The 21,332-nt window shown below is 45.5% G+C and overlaps 1 protein-coding gene across 2 annotated transcripts in view; it reads right to left on the bottom strand.

The window, feature by feature from the left end:
- Nucleotides 1-21,332, bottom strand: part of CFI (complement factor I) — a 325,763-nt gene that overhangs the window by 165,967 nt on the left and 138,464 nt on the right. For both annotated transcript variants that reach the window (XM_069630882.1, XM_069630881.1), the window contains one exon: nucleotides 20,953-21,115. In XM_069630882.1, the coding sequence (XP_069486983.1) occupies nucleotides 20,953-21,115 (163 nt within the window). The remainder of the gene's footprint in view (nucleotides 1-20,952; nucleotides 21,116-21,332) is intronic.

Genomic DNA, 21,332 nt, shown 5'->3' on the forward strand with positions numbered 1-21,332 from the left:
TGTTACGCATTTCCACCAAGCCCAATGCTTTTCCAATGTGAAAATTTGGAAATAAAATAAGTTACCACACAAAAGAGGCCCAGGGTGCAGAGTCCTACTGGGAAATCTTCAAAGTTCCCTATAGGCCAGTCCACCCCTAGTAACAGCGTGAGAAATTGTCATGTTTTCACCTCTTGTTTAACAGGGAGAACCTAAACAAATTGTCCTGTATCTAGGGTGACCAGATTTCGAAAATGAAAAATCGGGACCGGCCATAAACATAGAGGTAGGACTTGTGCCCCCTGCCCATTTATTCATTGGGTATTTATAATGCGCCTATACACAAGTGTTTCCAGGCACAAGCCCTCAACTGCACCCACGCCCCCAAACACACACCGCTGGGGTTCACATCAAAATAAATGCAATTTCCAGAACGGCTCTGGTATATAAACTGCAGATTTGGATCTGACAGTAACCATGCTTAAAAAAAAAAGGACATTTTGCGCTGGCTGTTATGACGGGAGTTGCTATGGCTGTTTCCTAGCCAGTCCCTGTTTAGGGTGACCAGATTTAAAAAAGAAAAAAAAGGGACATGCCATAGACGTAAGACTAAAGTAAACACCCATAAAACCGAAGTCCTACTTCTATGTCGCTGGCCTGTTACGGGGGGGCACTGAGAGGGGCTGCTCACAGGCACACTCCTCTAATTGGAGGAGACCGGCCAGGGAGGGGAAGGGGCCCCCAATCACGCACAGGAAGCGTTTCCCCGGGCCGAATTTCGTGATTTCGAAATCGGGTCCTGGCAAAAACCGGGACCGTAGCCACCCACCCTTCCAATCCCGGGACAGGGTTTGTAAAATTTAGAAACTCACGGGACCCTGGGACAGAGGACGATTTCCCAGGACTGTCCCGTGAAAACCGGGACGTCTGGTCACCCTGCCTGTATGAGACTGTTGAATATGAGACCCCCAAATAGACCCACGGGTACTGAGACTGTTGAATATGAGACCCCCAAATAGACATACGGGTACTGTTTGCCCCATTGAAAGGTTGATCCTTGGGAATTACTATGATTGCAATATAGCAAGAGAACAGTCATCTCATAGTATTACAGTCACCAGTAGTCCGCAAGTAGAGCTAAGGCGCAGCCACAGTGTATTCTGGAGTGACAGTATGGCCTGGGGTGCGAGCGGGATTGACTGCTGGTGATGGAGCTGCAGTATCAGTCGCCTGAGTGTATCCCAGTCCTGTGCTTGTTGTTCCCTATAGAAGCACAGAAATGTGATACCCAATTTGGTCCCATTTTTGTCCTAGCACACAGGTTTCTTGCACATACTGCAGATGGTGAGATAGTGTTATTCTTTGTTTTGTATGAATATACTCCACACTTTGGATTTTCTTGGTGGGCAAGACATATCCTACTGGACCCAAAGGTGGTGGTGGTGAAGATGATTCTGTGGATACACCCTGATGTTCTCGCTTTCAGATCTGCTAGGCTACATTTAATAGAGCTGTACAAAGATGGAGGAATAGCTCCCTCCTATCTCTGTAACTGTGGCATTGCCCTCCCTCCTCTGTATCACTGGTTGCCATAATGATGTTTTGCAGCCTGGACCTCAAAAGGTCATTACCTTTGTCTTTCTCATCATCATCATTATTCTCAGACTCATCGGTGGAAGCGGAGGAAAAACTGAACAGGAACGTCCCATACCTGCTCCTCTACACACTTTTCTTTACATAGAATCTTCATCCCATCTCCCGATTCTGCCCCAGAAATAATGGGCTGAACCTACTCCTCTTGCTACACTACCCACACTTTGTGAAGACAAAAGAATCAACAGATACATCAAGGCCAAGAAGCATTTCTTACTTTCTTTTATTCTGGTGTTTGGAGAAGGGCTAACTGATCAAAACAGCGGCTTGGTTAGGATCAACAGGTATGATTTGCATTCTCTTTGACCCTGTTTTGTTTTAGCACAGTCAGTCTCAGTCTATCCCTTTCCCTACAGGTCAGGGTTCTGCCCTCACTCACAGTCATTCTATGGGTTCATTTTTAGTGCTTCAGAGCACTCCTTTCTTTGCCTGCGTGCTTATTTGGCAGGTTCGCGGCTCATCTAGCCTTATTTGAGAGACTACCTTGATTCCCAGACAAGGATCTCAAGAAGACTGTTATGGACTAGTCCTGTTGAACGTCCTGTGGAGAGGAAATATTTTGTTGGCCTTGTGGGTCGTAGCCATGTGACCAGGCCCTGAATCAGCACTCTGACACCTGTATAGGGTTTTATGGTTTATCGAGCATGAAGATTGAAAGGAATTCGTTTTGGTATGCGACCACTCCTTATGTCTATCCCATATATGTCTCCTTGGGAATCCAAAGGCACATGTGCCAGTATAGATTGGAGAGCGAGAAGCAAAACCTGTCCTGGAGCCTCCCTGGAAAGCCCTTAGATGCTGATTAGCATCCCAGAGATGTGTGGGTTACACTTTATTCTCTTAGTCCTCTGTGCTGCCCAATTCTTTGTATGAACATGGGTCACCTTCACCCTTAGTTCTTTTTAATGTCCCAAGTTCCAATAAAGCCTGCTTTATTGTGCTATTTTATATTTGGTACAGCCCCTACTGCCAATGGAATGGCCTCCAAGCACTGTAATGGATGAAGGCCCTTGGGAAGACCATAGTCGGTGTAAACATGAACATAAAAAGACATTACATTGTATTCAAATAGTTATTAGAGTTCTTGAATATTCAATTACTAGCAGAGATGACTAGTTTAAAAGATTATAAAAGTCATGCAACACATTGTGTTCAGGCGCAGAGATGACTGCTATGTCAGTGACTATGTGACAGCTAGACCGAATTCTTCATGGGACTCAGCTCTATTCTATGGATGGCAGCATAGGAGTGGGAATGAGGATTCTAAATAGTCTATCAACCCCTAATCTACATTTAAGGGCTCAGCTATACTTTGCTTGCAGACCACATGCACACAGAATAACATGCAATCACATGCAAATTACATGCACAGTTGCTAGATATGGCAAAGATTCATTCAACATATGTCCTCTTGTCTGTATGATCAGTTTATTGCAGTACACAAGTTTGATATTTGATACAATCCTAATGGCGGTAATACATAGCCATCTAAAGAGAAAAATACTGCCTCGTCCTCCATGATATCACCACTCTCCAAGAATCCTGGTGCTCTATAGAAAAACCACTCTTGCTCCCAATCCCCATACCGCCCGACCTCCTAACCTTCACCTGAGTCCCTGCATATCTGTTTTCCTGCCCAGAGGAGTCCTGTGCACCTGACCTTGTGCAAGTGGGAATTCTAGTGAAGAATTATGCTCCTGGTGGCACCCTGCAATCCCCCTTGTACCGCCACAAGCCTACTGCTAAACCACAACCACAATGAAAACACAAAATCAACATGCACACTTGGCAGTCACATCCGCGACACATTACAATGCATGTCCACCCATCGGGTGGATCCTCCGTAGACAAATCACAGTTTCATTTGAGGATATGTTTGAGTGGCAACATATCAGCAGCAATGACAAGACAACAGTATCCTGAAATATATTTCTCAAACATTTTGTATGAAAACCATCTCCTACCTACAAATCAAAGTCTAACATATAAATGAGGATATATGGGTGAAGGGCTCATCAGTGTAAAGCACAGCTATGATGTAGTAACTTCATATGTTTGAATTGTATCAGACCTGCTTATTTTTCAGCAGTCTTTTGAGAGTTGATGCCTTAATTGTGCAAGTAAATTAGTTCATGTTGTAGTTAAAGTAAGACAGATGTGTACACTTGCATCTGTTCCTTGCACTTAAGTCGAGTTAAAAACAAGTACTAATGAAGATTATAGTTTTGGCCTTTGTATAGGTAATAGATGGGAGTGCTTGGGAAATGTACATGTCTTGATTTCCAGCTACTTGTATCATGTAGAAACATTAACATTTGTGTTATATATGGTCCACTAGTTTTATTTTTAACCAGTCTTAAGCTATTTAATGCCTTAATTGTGCATGTGCATGAGTTCCAGTTGTAATTAAAATAAGACAGATGAGTGCCCTTGCATCTGTGTTGAATTGTGACGTTTTAATGCTAGAGCTGTCTTGAAGTGCGCATCACTGTCACACTTTAATGGTTTCTTTTCTTCTTGTCTTCAAGAATCAGCGATCAGATTGTGAGAGCTGACTGCTTATTGTCTTGCAGGATGAGGAATCTGGATGTGTCTGTCCTGCCAGTTGGAAGATTCAGTAGGAACTGAACTTAGGTATGTTTCAAATGAAGATGTCAAATGACTGGCAGAATGATGCTGATGGTCGGGGATACCTATGGAATTTCTGAAAACAAGATGGTGGCCTGCTCACATGGGACTAAAAGGCATTCTGAGTAATGTATCTTTCCATGTACTTTCTCTGTATTGCATCATTCTTTTGGTCCATGTGCTCAGAAATGGCGCTAGAGAGGACCTGGAAGCTGGAAGATGGGGTTTATCATGGGAGAGAAATAATGGGGACACCTTCTGTCTGTGATGGTGATAGCAGGATATGCCTCAACAGAATTCAGCATTGGTCACCCAGGACTTTCCTACCAGCCACGGCTTCTAGGTACTCTTAAGTCATCTGATGGGGGGGGGAGGTGTCCAATTATTTACAAATGATTTGACCCCATTCCACGCTGCTGTCCCCCTTTTCTGAGGGAATATTTAATTGGGGGTTCTCTTAATGAGCTGTGTTAGAGGTCAACTAACCACCATCTGCTTTCCACTGCCACTTTATCTGGCTCTTAGGGAGCCCTTTCTTCCTCCAACTCAGGAACACCCTTCTGGCTCAGATATCAAATAGCTCCTCTTTATTCATTTTCCTGCCATCCTCTAAACCTTCTTCCTCTTTATATTTTCCACATCCCTCTTCCTCCTCTCTCTTCCCCCTTCTCATGTGATGTCCATCCTCTCCCTCCTCTTGCCCCTCTAAAAGTTCTTCTATGCCACCTATCCTCACTCGCGACCTTGCCCCACTCCACTATCTTCCTTAGCTCTCATTTGAGCTCCTCTGTCACCGCTCGCTGTACTTGCCAGCACTCTCCTATCTCCCCCAACTGCCTCTAAATATGGTGTTTGTTTTTATCCCTTCTAAGGCTGTGAATGCATAGTAAACCTGCTGAAGCTGCAGACCGATCCGGAGCAGGGCTCTTGACTGATGAAGACCAGTTTCAACTACTATTTTGACAGATATTGTCTCTTGCAACCTGGAATGGGCTGCGGCTCCATGCATTAAGGAATTAAAAGGTTGGTCCACTATATTGGAGAGAGACAGGCTCCCCAGTAAAACCGCCATATTCCAGGATGGAGTGGCCGGTGTGTACTGCTGCAGGACCCTTCTTCTGTGTGTCTCTTACAGGTAGCTCATGACCAAACTGAAGTCTTCTCTGGGAGCTAGGCTCATGCCTTTGTTATTTACTGGTACATAAGTTCAGGATATCATTGTCTCACAGAGCCCCGCAAGCAGGGGTTCATGAGCTGTGTTTGCAGAGGCCAGTGGGAGGTGTGTTTTCTTGCAAGCCGGGCTGATAAGGCACAGTGGGTATCCCGGGAAGGGACTGCCGACCGTCTCCCACAGCTACTGATGGACACTGAATCAGGGAGCCTCTGAGTTGTGGTTGGTTTCTAGCCGAGTCCCTCGTTGGCCCACTCGGGTGGTACCGTTTCCTTTGCTGATGTGGTTTCCTTCCCCACCCCTCACCGGCTCAGGAAAGGAGTCCTCACGCACACACACTGTCATTGCCAGCAGAGTTCATTAGTATTAGTGCATCCATAAGGTATCACTGCTGTTCTGGTAGAGGGCAAAGGAGTCAGAAGCACGATGGAGAACATAGGGGTGAGGATATGCTGCATGTCCAGGTATCACAGGGCTGAGGGCTGAACAGGAATATAGAGTGGGGCAGCAGAGTCCAGCTCGGCAGCGTGCTTCACCAGAGTCAGGGGGGTGGCTGGCCAGTTAAGACCCCGAGCCTTGTTGTAGTCACCTTCTTATATTGTCAGAATGACTCTCCAGCACCCCAGACAAACAGCTTTCACATGCTGGAAAGCAGATGCAGGAAGTTGTCAGGACCCTGTCATATCTTCTGATCATGGGTCATAAGCTGCTTAAAAGAAGGATGTATACTAATTGAACTTTTCGCAATTGACCTCGGGAGAATTTACCTAATTGTCAATTGGGACATATATGCGGGGGGAAAAACCCGCACCCAATCCAAAAAACCCACAACCCCCCCACCCTATCCCCTTATATTATTTATAATCCAAAACCCAATACATATATAAAATAATATAAAGGTCAATTGTGCAGAATGTCAATTAGGACCACTATAATTAGGTCAATTACGACAAAAGGTCAATTGTAAAAGGTCAATTTGGGTAATACCTAAAAGAAAGGGCTCAGTAGAAACAGTATGCCAGGGATTGTTCTCCAAGGGTGCAAGGTGTACTGAACAAACAGATCCCTTCCCCCTCTGGGGTCATGAGACAAGGGACTTGGTGATGAAAGAATAACAGGAATTCTCCTCCAAGGGCAGGCGGTGCAATGAACAAACAGGTCTTGAAGTTGGCTAGGTGGGGTGCAGGGGCACTATAAGGTTACACATGGCCACTGTGAGAGGCCATCTTGGAAAATGCTGGGGCTGCCTGTTTTAGAGGTGACAGCAGTGACCATAGCCGCACAATGGCAATTATCGGCAGTTCCAATAGCACATTATGGGAGAGGCAGACTAGGGTTGTTTATAGTTATTGTATGTGCTTGGCTTCTTGGGGTGCCTAGGGGACGCTTTGGGCGGGCTGGACAGGCTGTGGGGCAGTATGGGTGCAGGCTGGAATGGGGACAGGGGAGTGGGGGACACATGGCACATAAGTGTCTATAATGTAATATCACAGTACACAGTTACATGTTTATAGTAATACAGCAAACTGGTGGCACAGGATTACAGCTTAGTGCCATACAGTTACACTGAGTGATCCAATAGTACTGTGTGCAGGTTTAGGGAGGCACGCGTAATACAGTAGTACAGCAATGTCCAGCACACAGTTCACAGTTGGTGGTGCTGCGATGCGGCGCCAAAAGGAATGGAGCTATGGTGACATTTGCGTACTGCAGTTGTGATTTCTACCCGTGGCAGTTTGTTGTGGCACATGCACAGTGTGGAAGTCCCAGTTTGTGCAGCGCAGGAGGGGACAGGGTCAGTGATACCAACAGGTCTCGTGGGAATTCCATGACCGCAGTCCCACATGTTTCAGGTGGTTCAATGGCCTGCTATTATGCTGAGGCCATGTAGAGGGTCTGTGTAAATCTCACACTATGGAAGCCATGAGGTAGTGGATTGAGGGGTGCCCTACGGGATCACCCAATTGCCACCTATGAGGCGAGCATTACAAATCAGGTGGAGGTCCCCGGGCCCAAGTTTTCCATCCCCTAGCCTCTTTAAGGAGACTTCATCACAGCATGTACAACTTTATCTTGCATAACAGATGTATGTGTGGCAGACAGTGCTATTTCTGAAAGCTAAATTAATTACTTCAATTTACCATGCACATTTCTGCCATACCCGATACACACACCAACTTTTTTGGCTGATGTAAAATGCCTGTAGTCACATGCATTCTTCTCCCCCTGGGATGGTTAGTTGTCCCAGATATACTGAAACTCACAATGGTCATTTCTCCTCTTTACAAATATGAAAATGCAGGTGTGCTGTGTACTAAGTTACAGTCACTGCATGTAATCTCTTGTACAAGCATTTCTAAGAATTTTTCTTACCAGCTGGTATTTTTATGTGTCCATCACAAAAAGATGGAAGACTCAGTCACTGCCACCAAATGAAATCTCCAGCCTCCAAATAAGTCAGGGAATGTTTGCTTTGCAAGTAGCATTTTGTTTTTGCCGTCAAAAAATGTTGGCACACTTAACTGCATCCACTCAATGTGACCTTCTGCCTCAAACATCTCTGATACTCTGTTTAAAACTAATATTTTGCCATGCCCATCACACGTATTTAGTACAATCAGGTGCAGCCACTAAATACAATGTCCTGCCGCCTTGCCGTTCTACACATTTGTCTTATCAACTAGCATTTTGTCTCGTCCATCACAAAAAGCTGGCACACTCAGTTTGGCCACTGAATTTTATCTCCTGCCACAAATTAAATCTAACAGTTTCTCTCTGCCAATTATATTTTGTCTCATCCATCACAAAATATTGGCAAGTTCAGTTGGAGCCAGTGAATATAATCTGCTGCGTCCAAACATATTTAAGCATTTTTCATCACAACTTGAGTCTTGGTTCATCAATCACAAAAAGTTATCACACTCAGTTACTTCTACTGAATGTAATATTATGCCTCTAAACAATTGGTATTAACAACTAGTTTTATGTCTCATCCACCACAAACAGTTGGCACACTTAGAGCCACTGAATGAAATATCTTGCCACCAAACAATTCTGAGTAGTATATGGGTACCTTGTTCTATTCCTCCTTCCCCACTCAGATTTGACTCTACAACAAACTTTCCTTTTAGCTGGTCTGGTCCTGACATCATGGCTGGGCCAACTGGTGAGTCTAGTGTATACATTTATCTATGCATCTTTCCAAGGACCAGCATGGCTTGGACCTTTTATCTAGCCAAGCTTGAGCATCGCCTTGCAACCGGCTCCCATGTGCAGCAGGCCTCCACTCTGAAGACTCTCTGCTTTGCGTTCCATTCTATCTACCTGCAGTTGCATGTCCAGGCCTGGCAAATTCTTGCAAGTGGATGCCCACACTCCTGGCCATAGACTTCATGCTCTGCATATTTGTTGAATGCCCAGACTTTCTTGGCCTTCTACCTCTAGCTTACAAGAGGCACAGTTCTGCTGATGAGTGTGGTTGGGCAGTCAGGGGTGGAGAATGGGGTTGCAATATTTGTATGGCTATATGCGCGGCTGCACTTGCATGTGTGTGTCTGTTTGTGTGCCAGTGTGTGAATTTGCCCTTTGACGCTGTTTGCATACACAGTTGCTTCACATGCTGTACATGCACCGTAAGGAAAGCTTGTGCTACTGTCTCTACTGTATCTGCTCTGCACATGTGAGGTAAGGTTGCAGTGGTGCTGTCTCTCCTGAACTTGCTGAGTGTCTGAGGTATCATACTTTGCTGTAGCTGATCTGTGGAGTGGTGGAGTTATGGCAAATACCACTAGCGTACCAGTTCTGTGTGTAATGCAATGTTTCCACGGTAGTGCCTGTACTGTACCTGTTCTGTATGTGTATGTATGTGTGTGTGTTTGCACATGTGCGTTTGTATACTATATCAGGTCTGTATGTGGGGGATGTTTCCCTTGCTTTTGCTAGTGTTGCATCTGTTAATTATGGGTCTCAGTGGATTGATCTCATATCTTTCTGTTTTTCCACCTTATTTCCTGTTTCTCATCTGTATTTTTAGTTTTTTTCCACGTCCTTACATATTTTCTTTATGCTCTGGGTAATTACCTTGCTGATGGAAATATAATATAGAGGGGAAGATATGGAGGAAGGTGTTGTGTCTTCCTCAAAGCTTCCCAATGGCAAGTTTGAAGTATGAGTTAGGGTTACAATCCCTCCAGATGTACATTGATTCTAAAATCATCTTGCTATACCGACATATAGTGGTGCTTCAAACGAACTCTTTGTATGAAGATATAGCTTCTCAGTTAGAAAAAGGGGTCCAGTCCAGTTTAAGTTCAGTTGGAGAAATCTGTAATCAAAATCTTGCTACAGACTGATCAAGTTGTGACTGATCTAATTGTGAACCCTGTTGGTGTTAAGGTGGCTCTGGCTCGAACGGACTGGATTCGAATTATGTGCAGTTTGGTGAATTTCGAGATCTTTGTCTATCTACGATAAACCCAGAGGTTTTCTGCCAAAGTATTTAAGACGTTTTCCAAACTCAAAATTGAGGTTGGAATTTCTAAGGTTCTGTCTAAATTTGATCTGTATGGGCAAAATCCAGTCGATTCGGGATAAGTCTCCATGAGGCGGCAACTTTTGCTCTCTTTGTGATAAGATGACAAAGCAGTCCTTGAAACATATAATGACCGATTGCAGGGGTACCGTGGTGACGAGAGTCAGTTTGCCTGGTTGCTTTGTAGATAAAGCAGACTGGTTGTCCTCAGAATCTAGACTGAAAGCTGGGCATGAAGCACATCTTACTATTGAAGTGTTGAAAGGGCTCCTAGTTTTAGCTTTTATAAGAAAATAATGAATTTATTTTATCTGTCCATTGTATGAATGAATGTTAATTTTAATGTTATCTTGTGTAATGTACATGTGAAAAGTCGTATTTTCGAGTAGAACACAATAAAAAACACATTTTTTTGATATATTCAATTCAATTGGGGAAAAGATGGATTAGGAGTAGTTGCAGCTGCTCACGCCACACATGGCCCCATACCGTCTTCTTGTTATCATGAGATAGTCAAATCTTGAGAAAAATTAAGTGACTAGGTACCTTGTTCTTTACTCCAAATTTGAGAATCCATCATGTAAGGGCTTCAATATGAACCGAGAAGAAAGCCTATACTCTCTGGTGCCTGTGAGGCACAATTGGGAAATGTCGTGTCAACATGATTGTGACCTCCATTATTTAGAAACAATTCTAATGAAAAACAGACTTAGCCAGTAACAATGTTTAACTAATTTCACACGTTCTTTCCAAACCTTTCTTGGTTGATACCTACATGCTGCCTACCTTTTATTTAACTGGGGATGAGTTGCCATTGCCCAGACCGTTGTCTGTGACAGAGTGGGTGAGAGGCGAACAAAGCAAAGATGACATCTTTTCTGCGTAGAGCATCGAGGGAGAGTGTGTACTGTTTGGTGTTGATATAAACAGGTATTACTCTTAGACAGGTGTAGTTTGCCCAATTTATTGATCTCAGAAGAACAAAAGTCGATCTGACCCCGGTTATGATTTAAATCTGTAATTTGCAAGATGACACTGGCATCAGCAACTGCGCAATAACATGAGGTTGAAGACAGGCCAAGGGAAGAAAGAAGAGGAAGAAAGGGAAAAGAATGCAGATAGAAAGAAGGACAGACTAAAAACAGAAGAATGAGAGGAGGAGAAGGGAAGAACAGGAAACATACATTCGAATGACAGACCATGACCTTTTCTGGTTATTTGGAGGCTTGCCATACACGTCAGTGTGCATGTGGTGGCTAGCTATGCTGCTGCTGCTGCTGCTGCTGCTGCTGATGCTGGGAATGTCAAGGTTACTGCCTGTGTGGTGGATGGTCATACTTGCTGGAGAGTGTTGGTGTCTGTTGTTGAACATTTGAAGAAATGCAGGGTCTGGCCCCAACGTCTGCTGGACACACAGAGGCTAAATATGCCTGTTACTGCGCATGCAAAGGTTTGGCCGATATGTTTTTGGGTATTTGAAAGCTAGTCAGACCTGCTGTTTGGCATGCAACTCTATTATAAATATTTCTAGAACGTGCAAAGCTGGCCATTCCAGTTCTGGGAATGTGAAAACTGACATTAGGCATTGATGTGCACATGTAGACCACCCATACATGTTGCACGATATGTGGAAGATGGACATACTTCTGGGCATGTAGGGGCTGGCCCTACATTTCACTGTTCGTATGGAGGCTGGCCAAGCTTGTACTTAAAGTAGTGTCTATGGCACAGAGGCTGTGCGTTTGCAAACAGGACCAAAGGAAATGTACATCGTTGTGTCTGCCTCAAAGCAAAGACATGAACAAGAGATGGAACTGCACTATTCCTCAATTGAAAAAGAAATAGCATGGAAGCGTTCAGTTAACCATTTCAGAACGTATGTAAGGGGAAGTACTGTGGACGGACCACAATCCTTTATTGAACTTAGTGCGACCATGAAACACAGGAAATCAAATCCTCAGACTAGCAAAGCTCATTTGAAAAATGCAAGAATACAACTTTAAAATAGAACATATTCTAAGATGTCAATACCGTCAAGATGACTGTCGAAATTGCCACTAGAGAAATACACAAATGACACATATTTAAAGGAAGAATGTGTTGTAAGCAAATGTAACAGAAAGAAATGACTCTTGTGCCAATCACTTTGGAAGAATGGCACAAGGAACTAAAAAATGAAGCCACCAAAAGGTGTGGCCTGGAGAGAGTTCACTTCCAAGGGAATCACAAAGCTTCTCGAAGGTAGCCTCAGAGATACATGTTCACGTTGGCATAGTGATGAGAAAAGAAGTGATGATTCCCCCAAATACTCTTACAACACAAATAATACAATTGGGACATCAAGGACACACTGAAATGACATTAGTCAGACAGAGGGTAAGTGGGCACACAGATGGACTCTGAAACTGAGAGGCAAGTGGGCAATTGTACAGTATGCAAAGAAGGAGATAAGCAACAAGCTGGAGATAAGCAACTAGCCCGACATCTTTTATTAATGTTGCATAGCAAAACGAAGCTTCAATTTGAGTAGGAGTCGACGTCATAGGACCTGTGCACTACATGCCACAAGATAAGAAATACACAAGAGCCCTCGTGGATTATACATCCAAAAGGGATAGGGTTAGAGTTCATGAGAGAAATCACAATAAGAGCAACAATAACATTATTTGAAGAAGTGTTCACGAGACAAAGAAACCCCAACTATCTGGCAATAGACAATGGAGTTAAGTTTACCTTCGAAGAGATTAAAAGTTTCTGGGAAAGAAATGATTGTAAGCACCAAAGGACCACAATATATCACCCATGAGGAAATGGATAAGTAGAGAGAATGAATAGACAATTAAAGGCACATTACAGCCAGTATCCTCCAGCAGTCTACACTGAAAAAACTGCTCTCAAAGCAGTAGCAGTTCACAAGACCACCCTGGACAGCATGAGGGGAGGTTCTCCCTTCTTTATGATGTGTAAGAGGCACGTGAACAGCAAACTATGACCAGCATGGATAGATACCAAAAGAAAGAAATCAAAAACCATTGAAGAAGCCAAAATGAGAGTAGAGAAAATACAAAAAATATAAAAGACATTCCAGATGCAAAAAAAGAGTAAAGCATAATGATCGGCAACAAGTTGATTGGGTAAAGGTGAAATTGCCACACAGAGACAAAGAGTCTCAATAGTATGCCAATTAAAATACACAAAGCAAATAAACAGTATGTGCAAACTACAAATGGGAGGACACAGAACATAGAAAGACATGCCCTCCATCAAAGGAATGAGCAAGAAGAGGACAATTTACAGATGACCATTAATGATGGACAGTCCGAGGAACTCACAGCAGCAGAAGGTGAAGAAGTAGCACCCTCGATAGACAGTAAGGAAACCACTGAAAAGGAAATCACAGAAGATATCATTACATCAGAAATATATCTGAGAGATGCCGCTGTGGAGCAGCCGAGCCAAGCTGGTGGCTTCCTCCTTAGATCCGTACAGAGCAGGTGATTTCTGTAATTTTTTCGCGAGCCCTGTGCCTGGCAGAGCCCTGCAACCGAGCTTTGTGCATTCTGACAGCTGGGCAAACCGCTCTGATTTGTTTTCAGACTCGCGGGGGCCCTGAAGACCCAAAATTCACATCATAATGCGTGCTGACTGCCAGCACGTCTGAGATTTGCTCTGCGGGCTGCATTACAGTGAGCTGCGGGGAAGGACGGGAGAGGGGTGAATTGCTGGTCGATCGGGTCTGTGAGGAGGTGCGCCCTTGCCGGCATCCCCGCTCACCCCTGCTGGGGACAGGCTGAGCGGGCTGCCATAGCGGGAAAGCTCAGGTGCACCCTGGATGCCCTTTCCCCCACCCCCAGCTGCGTGCTAAGGCCCGCCGCCAATCCTTCTGTGTGGACTGCCACAGTATTGCAGTTAACACCACAGCACAATTTAAATATATGAAAGGGATGTGATTTCTGCTGAGCCCTTGTGCACGCTGAGGCTGCCCTGTTGAGGAGAGGGAAATGAGACACCTGCAAAGCCAGTGAGTGCTGCAATCTGCCTGGGCCATAAACTGCAGCAAAGCCATGTTGGAACCTGTGACCCGGCCAGCTACATACCGCTGGACTTCCATGCCTGATGCTCGTGGGGTGGAGCTGTGTGGTGCTAGGACCAATGAAGTTGCAGCCTACTGTATCCTTGCAGGGAGCTTGACCCCTCCCATGTTATTTGAGGAGCATTTGTGGCCATCTCTCGCTGGAAGCGCCGGCGCTAGACTATCCGGCCTCGGCATATCAACAGCACACTCTGGGTGCCTATGTGACGGCTGCACACTGGTTGCTGGACACCATACTTGGCCCCCTTGAACGGCACTTACTGAGAGCTGCCAACGATTCACCATCTGCTGCCGGCTTGTCGCATCCACCGCAGGGCGATTGCGGCGCGCCTGTGTGGCACAGGGCCCAATATGACCAAGGGTGCTGGTGCCAAGAAGGGTGGTGGTATGGACCGCTTCACAAAGGCGACCCAAAGGCCCACTGAGGTGACAACTGTGGCGAGGGGGGCACTTGAGAGCCCTCTTCCCCACCCCCCATAATGCAGCCTTTTAAAATGCAGCAGATCCTGAACACGATGCATTGAGGTTTTACCTCGATCAACGTGAAGCTAGATGATATAACCACCAATGTTGCATCCATCTGTGCACAGCTTGAGAAAGAGACACAGAGGATCACTATGGCGGTGGGCAGGATTGGTACAGAGGAAGACAATTTAGAGGGCCTGCATTCTATGGTCACCTCCCTATCGAAGGATGTAAAGGCGTTGAAAGCTAATCGCGAATCCCGATCCTGCAGAAACAACATCCATATGCCCGAGGATGCGTTGTTCGGTAATATGGAGATATCGGTGGACAATCTACTCAAGAAGCTCTTGCAAGATCCGCACCACCACACTTCACAGTGGAGTGCACCCACCGGGCACTCATGGCAAAACCTAAACCGGGGGACTACACATGCTCTATCATTGCACATATCCTGAACTATCGAGACAGTGATCTGATACTATCCCAAACCAGGGACATGAAGGAGCTCAGACTGGACTCGCACAGCATTCACATACACCCAGACGTTAAGTTTCAGGGCTGCAGAAGTGATGCACCTTCCTGGGGGTTAAAAAAACTGTTGCGCAAAAGGAATATACTGTACTCAATGCGGTTTCTGGCGAGACTTAAATTCCAGTGCAATAAAAAATCCTACTTCTTCTGAAGGCATATCCTTTATTGAAGCCCAAATACCAGTGGGTGGGTCCCGACCTCAGGGCTCCTCCTCTCCTGATTGAAACTGTAGATTGAAACAGTGTTCAGTACAATTCTATTTCCATATGTGTTCATAGCAATGTAAGCCTTCACAGGCTCGATCTCTGTTATCCTGTTAATGCCTTAACATAACACAGACACCCTCTCTAGAAAGTAACAGCTACCCCCTTTGCGGGTGCAAATGCGTTGGTTATTGTTGGGAGGTTGGAAGGGAGGGTCAGTTATTGGGGTTGTTTTTTGGAATTGTGGCTGGGTTGACATTTCCCTATTTGGGGGGAGAAGAGGGAGGGAAGGGAGGTTGCTCCTGGTGGGCTTACATGTTCTAAATAAAGTGCCTTGACAGGCAGACAGAAAAAAAAAAAACAAACGCGGTCACAGTGATGACAACATATAGGCCTCTCTGAGACACTGCTGAATTACTGCGCCCTGACATCACAGTGAAATGACAGCAATTAACATGATGAGCTGAAACATTAATGGACTGGGCAATTACACTAAGACCAGGAAAATAATGGTATACACTACTAGGCACAAAGCTAATATTCTCTTCTTCAGGAGACACACACTACTGCCACCATCAGTGGGGGAGTGTCTGCATTCTGGGGAGGCAACAGGCCCTTCAGAGCCTTCTCGACCCATCCAAGGGGGTTCTCACTCTGGTCCACAAAATGCTCAATTTCACGCAGATAGGCACACAAATTATTGACCCTGAAGGTAGATATGTAATAGTGCACTGCATTCTAGAGGGAGCTGAACTGGTCCTGGTCAACACATACGGCCCTAACATTTATACCCCTAACTTTTACGAAGAAGTAGCATCCATCTTAGTCCCATATCCAGCGGTCCCCATAATATGGGGGTGGGGGGCGTGACATGAATACTATTCAAGATCAGCAAACGCATAGAACGGGACAGGCTCCCAGACCCCTGTCTAAAGCCGCCCACAGCCTGGTACATCAAATAGATGGACTCAAACTACGAGACGTATGGAGAACACTACATCCTGGGGTTCAGGAGTTCACTTTCTATCCTTTAGTGCATGACATGGCATCCCGCATCGACATCTTCCTGATCTCACGGCAACTATTGGGGAAAGTAACTCACCTGTAACGCTGCAACTTACTTTAGGAGGCCGGGCTCCAAATTAAACATCTTGGAGATTTAAGTCAGACGCATTGCAAGATATTGCATTCAAGAAGGATATAGAAAATTACATACACACATTCTTTGCCCACAACACCCCCGACACCACATCATATGACATACTATGGCAGGGTTTAAAGTATATGTTAGAGGGATGGCCATCTCTAGAGAATTTGGGGTTCTCAAGACCATTTGGCGAGACCTACATTGCTATGAAGTTAAACTCAAGGACCTGGAAAACAAGTACGCTGCCAAGCCATTCCATCTTGACTGATATGCACACTGCTATAGATGTATTCCGAGAACATGCACTGAGGGAAGTCAGGTATTTTGTTAAACGCACAGCCGCCAGAAAATACAGTGAAGTAGATTGCCCGGGGATGACACTTGCTAGATTAGTACGTGCTGAGATTGGCTCAACACAAACTGACTGTGTACTTGACACGCAGGGAATAGTACATTTGGGGACCATGAGATACTCTTGAGTCTTCCGTCAATTCTACGATACCTTATATGGCGCTTCTACGTTAAAGGGGGTACAGGCCATACTCTCCCTACTCGCAGAGATCCCGATTTCTAGACTCTCCACAAATGCCCGGAAGCAAATCAATAAATCTTTCACTGTTGAAGAGGTCATGCAGGTCATTAAAGAGCTCCCCAGGGGTAATGCACCAGGCCTGGATGGTCGTATAGCAGAATTTTACATGGCATATTATGTAATACTGGCCTCCCACCTTCTGGGGGTATGGGAGGAATCATCGAATAACTCTCTTCCTCCAGAGTCGATGCGAGAAGCTACAATCACCATACTACTTTAACCTGGTATGCCCAGCAACGAGTGTGGGTTTTATAGACCCTTGTCTCTCCTAAATGTGGACACAAAGATTCTTGTGAATATTATAGGGCCTCATTACGAGGTAGGTGGTAAGGGATTACCGGCACCAGTAAGGACACTGGTGCCGGTAATCCCTTACCACCCTATTCCGAGGTCCCTTAGCGGGTCCCTTCCTTAACGCCTGGTTTTACCAGGCATTATGGATGGGACCCGTTAAGGGACTTCAGAGCTAATAACGGTACCGCAAATTGCGGTACCGTTATTAGCTCCATCCCCATTCCCATTGAGCCCTATGGGGGCTCGAATGGGAATGGGGAATGGTTCCCGGAATGGGGACTTACCGGGTCCTCCAAGGTTGGAAATACCCGGTAAGTCCCTGTTTCAGGAACCCGGAATGCGGTAAGGGGGTAGCCATGGTGCTCATGGCTACCTCCTACCTCGTAATGAGGCCCAAAATTATAGTGAACACACTGCTCCACCTGATGCTGAGTATGATGCACAGTGACCAGGCAAGTTTCATACCAATATCCACTGCCTGTTCAATATCATGTCCCAACTATTGCTTGTGGTCTCAGCTGTAGCTGTCCCCTTGGATGGGAGAAAAGGCGTATGACATGGTGTCCTGGCAATACTTATTTGTGGTCCAAGAGAAGTGTGGGATTGGGGCTCAAATGTTAGGTTACATCAAATTTCTTTACATGCGCCCAGTTGCCAGGGTCCTGGTCACTTCACACCTGTCTGAGCCTTTCGTTCCGGGCAAGGGTACCCATCAGGGATGCCCCCTTTACCAGCTTCTGTTCGCACTGGGCATCAAACCCAGGGCAGACTTGGTCAGGGAGAGGCACACACACCAGGGGATCTGGCTAATGGGCCCTCCTGAAATAATATCCCTCTATGCTGATGACGTGTTGCTCTACGTCAGGGACCCACATACACATCTTGACCATATAATGAGGAACATCACACACTTTGGTGAATACTCCAGCTTTATGGTGAACTACAACAAGTCCAAAGTCTTCCCCCTCACTGCCAACACATCGAGACTGGGCGGGACGTACCCCCTGAAATGAGTGCCTGGCCAAATTAAATACTTGGGAGTCTTGATATGTAGGAATAAGGGGTCCCTCCTCACCGACAATTATGCTACACACAAAATGCTACACACAAAGTATTTGTACAAGGAAAACTGAGCTGTTGGAGGGTCATGCCACTTTCTCTGGCTGCAAGACTAGCTCTTGTGAAGGGTATCCTCCTCCCCAAAATGCTATATCTCTTCACAAATGTGCCCCTGTGGCCGGGAAAGGAATACTTCACCAGACTGCATAGCTCACTGTCTCAATTCCTGTTGCATGCCGGGGCGGTCCATAAGAAATAGACAGAGCTAACACTGATTTAACATTAAGGGCGGGGTCACTTCCCCACACTTTGACATATTTGTGTCCTACTGATACGGCAGAGAAAAGGCCCCTCCACATGCTCGTTTGGAGCACCTGGCGGCAGACAAGGCTGACACAAGAACGTTACTACTCAACTTAACATACCAAGATGACTGTCTATTTGATCCTGTACAGACCACAATATTTGCATGGCGAGCCATATTTTCGCCAGTGTGGTTGGGACATCTGTACTGGCTGTCACTCTGGAACTTTCCTGGCCTCTCCTCTACCTGGGATGGCTCTCTTCATACACACATGGAGAAGCTGGGGTATCGAACACTGGGCGACCTGTTCCTGGAGGGTAGGTTTCTCACGCTACAGACCTTGAAGCAAGGCCACAGGGGCGCAACATTGGAGATCCTGTAATGCTATTGGTTAATGGCAGGGCTCACCAATGGCGGGAAGGGTATCCACTAGAGCCCCCAGAGAATTAACTCCTTAATTACAGCTCTAACTAGTATGGCTGTCGCAGGCTGCTGTCCTCACTGTACAAAATGATCATAAACATAAACAAAGGGGTGGCACTGGTGTACATGTGTACCTAAATGTACATAATAAATGGGCACTGGACATGGGGCGGGACATCTCAGATGACCAATCGGATCAAATGTGTTGTCTAACTAAATCTGTGTCACTGAACACCAGATTTAAGCTGATTCAGTTCAAGGTGTTGAACAGGTTGTACTATACGTCCAACAAGATTGCTAAAATGTACCTGAGCTCTGAGAGCAGATGCCCTAGGTGTCTCGGGGTGAAGATGCTGGCCACCTGCATATGTTTTGGAAATGTGGCAAATTGTATGATTTCTGGAAGTATGTGTTTGACACATTATATGAGGTTGTGAACCGCACCGCTACTAAGCACCCCTGTGAGTGTGTTATTCGGGGTGTGGAGAGACGGCTCGGATCCTTTCTAATCATGGGTTTCCTGATAGTGAAGCGTAGTATATTGATGAAGAGGAAGGATGCTGGGCCCCCACAGGGTGGAGAGTGGCTGAAAGAACTGACATGGGCTGAGGACTTTGAGGAGCTCTCCGCTGGAATGAAGGCTAGCACATCTAGTCCGAAAGACATCTGGTTAGAATTCTGCATGTATTTAGCCTGTATGCAAACTCTGTAAAACTACTTATGATTTCAATGTCCGTACAATGGCTGCACACCTTACTATGTTTTGTCTTAGCAGACCTGTTTTGGAAGCATTCCTCTACTGGATGTGTAAACTAGAGTATAGTTTTACGCTGGTATCAACTGTATGGGGGTCATTACGCGATTGCTGGCAAGTTGCCGGTTGTACTGGCAGCTCACCAGCAATCTAGGCTTACCATATCTGCCACCCAATATCCCAGTATTACCTGGATATTACGGGCGGCGGAGTAATGGTATGTTCCCATTCCCGCTCCATGAGATGGGAACCACTGAAGCACCAGCATCGTTACCTGTGCCAATGCTTCAGTGAATTATCTGCCGGTAGGGGCCTCAACCTGCCGGCAGACTTAGAGTATGCAGGTCCAGAAAGGTGCCGTAACGTTGTTACCGGCACTGTATTACCAGCCCGGCATACTCGTAATGACCCCTGATGTCTTACTTCACTGATGCATTCTTCAGTGTTCTGACTGCCTGTCAAGCAAAAATAAGGGTTAAAAAAAAAGAAAAGAAATATATCTGAGAGTATTGGAACACTTAGCATCAGCACATGAGACACTGGGAACGAAGAAAAGACACAAATAGTCTGAGCACTTGGAGACCAAACAGGGAAAGAAGAGTTCTAGAAAGGCACAAGGGTTACCTAATGAGCTAAATTGTAGATTTGCAAAGGCAGGGGTATAACGAGGGAACACTCCATACCATGTAGCGCAAGCGTGTGGGGGAGGACTTTGTGAAAGAGTTGTGGAGCCTGCGCATTGAGAACGAAGGAACGCAGCAGACTTGATGTTGCATGCAACGTTCTTACTGAAGACCCTCAAGCACTAAAATATAGCAAATAAAGGGAGCGGCAACTAGTCCGCTACAGAGTGCCTTTATTTACATTTTGCTAGCAGTACTTCCATACCATACCTGCAGTCTCTGCTAAGGCTGCAAGCAAGTGCCAGCAATCTCCCTTTCCATGCAGGCGCAAGTGCCAGACCTGTTGGATGTGCCAATGCTATTTGAACTGCGCGCTTCTTTCATCCGTCAAGTTACTAATAGCTGTTGTTTCCCTTCTTCATACAGAACGAGGTTGATGATGACGAAGGCAAGCATTACATACTCAAAAGCATCAGTCATGGAGGCTGGGGTAGAGACTTACACGCTGAATCCAAGCTGCCTGCATGCAACGTTTGCCTCCTGTGCTGTCCACTTCTCCCTGCAGATCAACCTTTCCTGTTGCTCCTTTGGTAATATCACTTGGACGATACCTTTAGAGTTGGGCGCACTCCCATCTTCCTGCTTCAAAGAAATGTTGAACGTTCCTGAAATGGAGAAAGGCGATATATGTAATATAGTGCTGGACGAATGCAAATTCACTTCCCATTTCACCTTCCATGATACACACTGGCGCTTTATCACCATCATGTATGTCTGTCTGTCTGTCTGTCTATCTATCTATCTATCTATCTATCTATCTATCTATCTATCTATCTATTCACTTTTTGTATTGCGCTTTACACCCATCGGCCTCTAAGTGCT

This window comes from Ambystoma mexicanum, chromosome 6q, assembly GCF_040938575.1.
Source record: "Ambystoma mexicanum isolate Mex_15411 chromosome 6q, UKY_AmexF1_1, whole genome shotgun sequence".
Taxonomy (NCBI): Eukaryota; Metazoa; Chordata; class Amphibia; order Caudata; family Ambystomatidae; genus Ambystoma; species Ambystoma mexicanum.